The sequence below is a fragment of the Channa argus genome, chromosome 15 (assembly GCF_033026475.1).
Source record: "Channa argus isolate prfri chromosome 15, Channa argus male v1.0, whole genome shotgun sequence".
Classification (NCBI taxonomy): Eukaryota; Metazoa; Chordata; class Actinopteri; order Anabantiformes; family Channidae; genus Channa; species Channa argus.
In genome coordinates, this window is record NC_090211.1 from 12,739,240 (window position 1) to 12,745,376 (window position 6,137).

The following is a 6,137-nucleotide window of genomic DNA, read 5'->3' on the forward strand; positions in this document are numbered from 1 at the left end:
CTGCCCTCAAACAACCGCAGATTCCCTGTTAGATCTGGTTTTTGAAGTGTGTGTTCAGAAACTGGGATCTCTTTGTCCATTTTTGCCATTCTGATCTTCATAAACAGAGCAGTTATTAGATCCCAAAGAGAGGTTATTGAACTCCCATGATGCCCCCCCACATTTCTTCTTTAAAACTTTCACCATTTTTCTCTAATGAATGTCCCTTCCTTGTTTGACTAGCAGGTTGATAGGGCCGGGGCTTGCCCTGTCCCCTGAGGACCTAGGAGGAGCTGGGGACAGCCAGAGAAGGAAGAAGAGGCTGTCCAGTCGAAGCTTTGAGCGACTCAGCAGCACACAGGTCAGGGTCCCCTTGTTTTTCTCCCTTTAGTCCTCTATGCAACCAAAAATGAAAGAGGCCACTCTTTGTTTCTTTGCATTTGATATATTCCTTTGTAGCACACTATTTATAATTAGGTACTATTCTCAGGAGTCAAATCCTCTACTCTCCATATTAATATCTTTTTCTTTGGGGCTTCTACTATTCCTTTTTCTTCTCTGTGTGAGAGCAAATGAGAGCCCTCTCCCTCAGACACTCTAATGCTTTTGCAGCCGCTGTGACCGAGACTGTAACTCTCTCATCTCTCTCTGTTGCAGCAGATAAAAGCACAGGGCTGCAGGAAAAGCAGTCTTCACAACATCCTCAGCTCCAAACTGACTGGCAATGTGGCTCAGCTCAAACAGAAAGTCCAGAGTAAAAAGAATCTCTCAGTGGTCGGCTCCCGGGACAAGGAGCTTTCACCCAGCAAATCCAACCCTAAACATAGACAGAGAAGTCAAACCACAAGCAAAGTTGAATCCAGACGAGAGTCTAGCGGACAAAGTGACACAGGTAGATTTGATTGAGTTATGGTTCTTGTTTTAAATGTTTTTAGTTGAATCCATTAACTCTTGCCAACCAGAAATTAAAGGACTAAGTTACAGTAGATTTGAACTAGTTTTACAAACTTTTTTTTAGCAGCCAGTGTGGACAGTGGTCCCCAGGAGAGCTGGACTGGATTGGCACAACGTGGATTCAAAAAGGGATCCACCACACTGACACAGGGTACCTCGTGTTTGATGCAGCCCAGAGCAAGGGTTCTGCGTGGACAGAGACGGGAGTCAATGGAGGAAGGAGAGAGCTCCCCTGCAGAGAGTGACTCATCTGATGAAGGTGAGGCGGTTAATACTGAGGGTTGGGTATGTTACATACACAGTCCCAGCTAATCAATCTGACTACAGCAACCCAGTATGGCTCAGGAGAAACATTCCTGCACTTTGGTTTGCAATACTCACAGACAGGATCGTACAATTTCATAATGTTATCCAGGTGGCAGCTCTTTTATCTTTGGCCATGATGATTTTGAGGTAAACAACTCCACAGCATTCACTTTACCAAGTGATCCACCAGGAATACATCCTTTCATAAATAGTAAAACAACAGGCCAAAGTATTCAAATGAACGAGAAGGGCTGTGCAGAATCAATGTGTGTGTGTGTGTGTGTGTGTGTGTGTGTGTGTGTGTGTATGTGTGTGTGTGTGTGTGTGTGTGTGTGTGTGAACGCAGCCACAAAGAGACAAATGAGGTGGAGTGGGGACATCTAATAGGTTAGATAGTAATAGAGAATGAGTTAGGGGCACGTTTAACTCGTTTTGTGTTTAAAACAAAGAAACATCCCACAACATTTATTTATGTCTGACTAGAGAATCACAGAATCAGTTTGTCTCCTAGGACATGCAATCCTACATTAAGTCCACTGTGCTTTTTGTTAATTTGTAGATCACTTAACTTAAATGAAAAGGTGAAAGTGAAAAGGTGTTGATGAATGTCCAGACCCCAGGCAGGGGTGTGCATGGACATTTGATACCTCAGTAATTTGCCTTGTTGGCTGGTCTGAGTTAGATCTGCAGCCACAGCTGTGGACACTTGCCAGTGAGAAGCTTGTCAGGCCTGGAGACCAGGAGACTGGGTCAAAGAGCTACTTGAGAAAGTGCAGTGACAAACACACACAAACTCACTCATAAACTCCCTAGCACACAAGCTCTGTAGCATTGTGGGTTCACATCAGGAAATACCACTGAGGCAAAGCACTTCATACATCATTTCTATGAACAGTTAAATTATTTACTTAAATGCTAATGAAGTGCCTGTGAAACGATGAAGAGGGACTTAAAGAACTTCACTGGTTGTTAATAAGTTAAAGAGATGGATGTGATAAGCCATGTGAGCTCATAAAACCTACCTAATAGTTGCATCTCTATGTGGTATTATTTGCTCTCTCCATTAGAAGAAGAACAAGAGGAAGGCAGTTATGATACTGATGAAGGCCAAGACTACAGAGTCCAACCACGCAGAGATATCACCTCTAGCTCCTCCATGACAGGTCCAAGTCCCTCATCTGTTGTAAAACTGGAGGCCAATCAGAAAGCCAGGAACAAAAAACAGAGGCAGGAGCTTTATGGTAAGACTGTCCTCTGAGGCAGATTTAGTGAATAAAGCGGCACTATATCTTCATGTGATGTATTTATTTTTTGTTTCTACTCCTGGCTTGTTTGCTTGGTCTTAGTCTGTTTCTGTAACTAAACTGCACAGGCACGCAGAGTCTGTCTGGAGCAGAGGGGGAAGTCAAAATAAGGAAGAAACCCCCCTGTAGGATGGGTCTGGCCACTGCAGTGAAAAACCACCGGGACGATCAATGGCATGAAGGGGTTAGATGGTCATGTGGATCCAGGTCGAAGGAGCCTCGGTGGGGTGGCCTTGGTACTAGAGGCAACCGTTATCGAAGGAGTGTGGGACTGGTCACCTTCACGACCAACTCGGAGAGGCTAAAGAAGGCGACCCGCAAGAGCACTGTGCTTAGAGGAGCAATTAATAAGGTTAGCAGAAACAATTTTTGTAAAATGTATTCTGAATCAGAAATGCAATACCATTACATTTTCTAGGAAAAAGATATTTTGCAAAACATTTCTGACTGATGGAAAAAAAGCATAATTCTCACTGTACATTTCAAATGTCGTTTTGGGCCAGCATGGCCTCCTGGGTATGTGAAATGAGTTTTTTCCCCTGAGCATAAAGCCGCCACGTAATAGGCACTCTATTAGGCATGTACGATACCACTAACCAGCTTTTGTAGGCTTACCAAATTAATGTCACAGCAGAGCACATGAAAAGAAAATGGTGAGTGATATAGATCTTCAGGGTGCTGGAAAACTATCTCTAACTATCTCTTTCACAGACTGTCAAGTATTTTTGGAAAAAAAATATAACATGATATATAACACGATTATTTGTACCTAAAACTTAAATTATAATGTCAAAAATTTGAAATATTACCTCAAATTTGTGCCTTCAAATATGTATATTGTGCAAACATTTCACTAAAATTATTATTATTTTTTTTTAAGTAAAACTGTGGTGGAGTGGTTAGCACTGCTGCCTCACAGTTAGGTCCCCAGTTTAAATCCACCTGCTGGCTCTGGCCTTTCTGTGTGGCATTTGCATCTTTGTTTACATGTCCCAATTTCACCATTCAAACTGTCGACCTTTACAGAGGAGAAGCTGCTGGTCAGTCGGGGAACCCTCTTCACAAAGTGAGGAGGGTAGCAGAGGCCGAAGATGCAAAGACCAACAGGTACCGCTCATAGTGAATTTGCAAAGTACTAAATCACTCCACTCAGGACACTCTTGAATTTGCATCTCATCTTTAAAAAATGCCAATCTTCATACCTTATGGTAAAAATTCTTGTGATGTTTCACAGCCCTATATTTCCTCACAGTGAGGACAGTTACTGTAGAACTATTAAAAATACTTAGCACATTGCACATAGCCCAACCTCCTGCTGAGTAATCGTAGGGGAGAAGAGGAAATATGGGCAGGGGGGATGGCTCACACCTTCTGCTGAGTGAAAAAAAAGTGAAATTGCTACTAATAGAATGTACAGGCACTGTGAAATCCCATGTAGTTACTTGTGACTTTGATTAACATGCTAAACAACTTCTTATTTCTTAAATGACACATGTATCTCCACATTTTTTTAAACCAAAACCCTGCATCCATTTATTCTTCTGTCAATTGCTTCTGTTATATTCTACAGCCAAAGGGACGAGCAGTGAGTCGGCTGCTGGAGAGCTTTGCAACTGATGAGGGCTTTCAGATGGATGGTAGCAGCTTCTCAGAAGAAGAGGAGGAAAGCAGCTGTCCGTACAACAACAAATGCCCTGATTGTAAGAGATAAAACTGAATATTGTGCAACAGCGTTTCAAGCACCAGATTTCAAAGACAGTAAAATGTTGATTGCGCCTTTCGTTATGTAGTACCCAACTGTATCCTGACCAAAGAACATATAACTGATGGATTGAAGGTGCTGATCTCCAAGGAAGATGAGCTTCTCTATGCTGCCAGGGTTCACACACTGGAGCTCCCTGACATGTAAGTATGCACACAGTTGCACAAGTGATCCGTTGGGATTCTTAATTCCTTTTATTTACATTACAAGCTTTTACCTGCCAATTAGCACATTGGATTACTTCAATCTTTGAAATGACAGTAAAGCTTGTGCATGCAGATTGTGTATTCAGAAGCAGGTGAAAGTATCAGTGGAAATGTTATATTAAACTAGGTTTGTGCATTAGGTATCTTAGCAATCAAGTAAATTTATTAAGTAATTTATCCAGATCCTTGCTAATGTTTTTTTTCCCCCCCTCCTCCACCTCACCCCATACACAGCTCTGTGTATCAATATGGCTCTTGTGGATCAAGAAAATAAATATATATTTATATAAAATAGAGTGGAAGCAATAGCCTCATTTTTTCTTTGTCCACTGTGCTTTTTGTCTAGATTTAATATTGTTATTGACGGTGAAAGGGGAAACCGCCCAAGAATCTATTCATTGGAGCAACTGCTACAGGAAGCTGTAAGTTTACCCTGTTGTACTAAAACACACCTTGTTTCCAGAAAAGCGATCACTTGTTTGGTCTTATGTTATGACTTCACATCACTACTGTTTCCAAGGTAAAGTAGTTGTAAAAAGGCTCAGATTGACAAAGACATTATATAAAGGGAAGCTAAATACTAATGGTCTAGAATGATGCAAAAGTGTAGAGCTATTCAGCTGTTATAAGACATGTAGTTTCACAATACAAATTGCTCACTCTTTTACTTATTTGGTTTTTAAAGTAACTGAGGTGGTTGATTATTTTTTCAACCAGATTATAAGCATTTGTAATTCTCGCTTACTTTCATGTTAACATACAATTACAGTTTACCCAAGTCATTCATTTAATGAGACATAATTATACATTGTAGAAACCTCAGCACATTCTTGGCAGTTATTCATTTGCATTTAGGTAACCTGTGCTTCTCGGTGTGCTCTAAATCCAGAATAGTGTATTAGTGTTTACTGGAGCAGGTGACCTTTGTCCCAGTGTTCTGACTAGGATGATGGTGGTTTTATGCGCTATTAACAGCTGGATTTGCTAATGAAAGCTGTCATACCTACTCCAGCTGTGAAAATAGGTTTTTACTATTGCCAAAGAGCTCACAGCAAAATGTGTGTTTGCACGCAATGGAGCATCTGATGATGAACACCGTGGCTTGACTGTGGTTTGGATCACTGGCTTTTTCAAGGCTTTGTTGTTCCACAAACATGATCCATGCAAATGACGATGCCATCAATGAAAAAACTAATCAGTGTGCCTTCTTGCACATCAGTGAAGGTGATCAATCTCAAGCCTCATGAAGGTGATATAGTCATATACAGTAAATATATTCAAAGCTGAGCATTTCCATGTCCAAAGTATTAAACAGGCATGGTGTTCACAGCAAAATGTGGAAGGAAAAAAAAGAAAAAAGATGTGATGTCCGAATTAAGAGTTGTCACAGTTCGACATGACTGTTGTGAGTAAAACCCAAAAGAACAGGGCCAGTTTCACACTACCAACCCTAGCTGCAATGCTTAGTTTACACTTTGGTAACAAGAACACAACAAGTCCATTTTAGTCCATATTAAAATCTAGAAACCCCAACATTGACATACTTGCATGGACACTGTTTGGGGCCTAACTTTCCCAATAGTTCTGCAAACATCAGTCTTAACTTTTAAGATAGCAGCTGGTTTT

The 6,137-nt window shown here is 41.1% G+C and overlaps 1 protein-coding gene across 12 annotated transcripts in view; it reads left to right on the forward strand.

The window, feature by feature from the left end:
- Positions 1-6,137, forward strand: part of LOC137099609 (BAH and coiled-coil domain-containing protein 1) — a 63,210-nt gene that overhangs the window by 49,745 nt on the left and 7,328 nt on the right. For 6 of the 12 annotated variants that reach the window (XM_067476668.1, XM_067476664.1, XM_067476665.1 and 3 more), the window contains 9 exons: positions 223-340; positions 637-871; positions 998-1,192; positions 2,307-2,480; positions 2,612-2,895; positions 3,570-3,650; positions 4,114-4,243; positions 4,334-4,448; positions 4,858-4,933. In XM_067476668.1, the coding sequence (XP_067332769.1) occupies positions 223-340; positions 637-871; positions 998-1,192; positions 2,307-2,480; positions 2,612-2,895; positions 3,570-3,650; positions 4,114-4,243; positions 4,334-4,448; positions 4,858-4,933 (1,408 nt within the window). The remainder of the gene's footprint in view (positions 1-222; positions 341-636; positions 872-997; positions 1,193-2,306; positions 2,481-2,611; positions 2,896-3,569; positions 3,651-4,113; positions 4,244-4,333; positions 4,449-4,857; positions 4,934-6,137) is intronic. The other 6 variants (XM_067476671.1, XM_067476672.1, XM_067476670.1 and 3 more) reach the window with 5 other exon arrangements.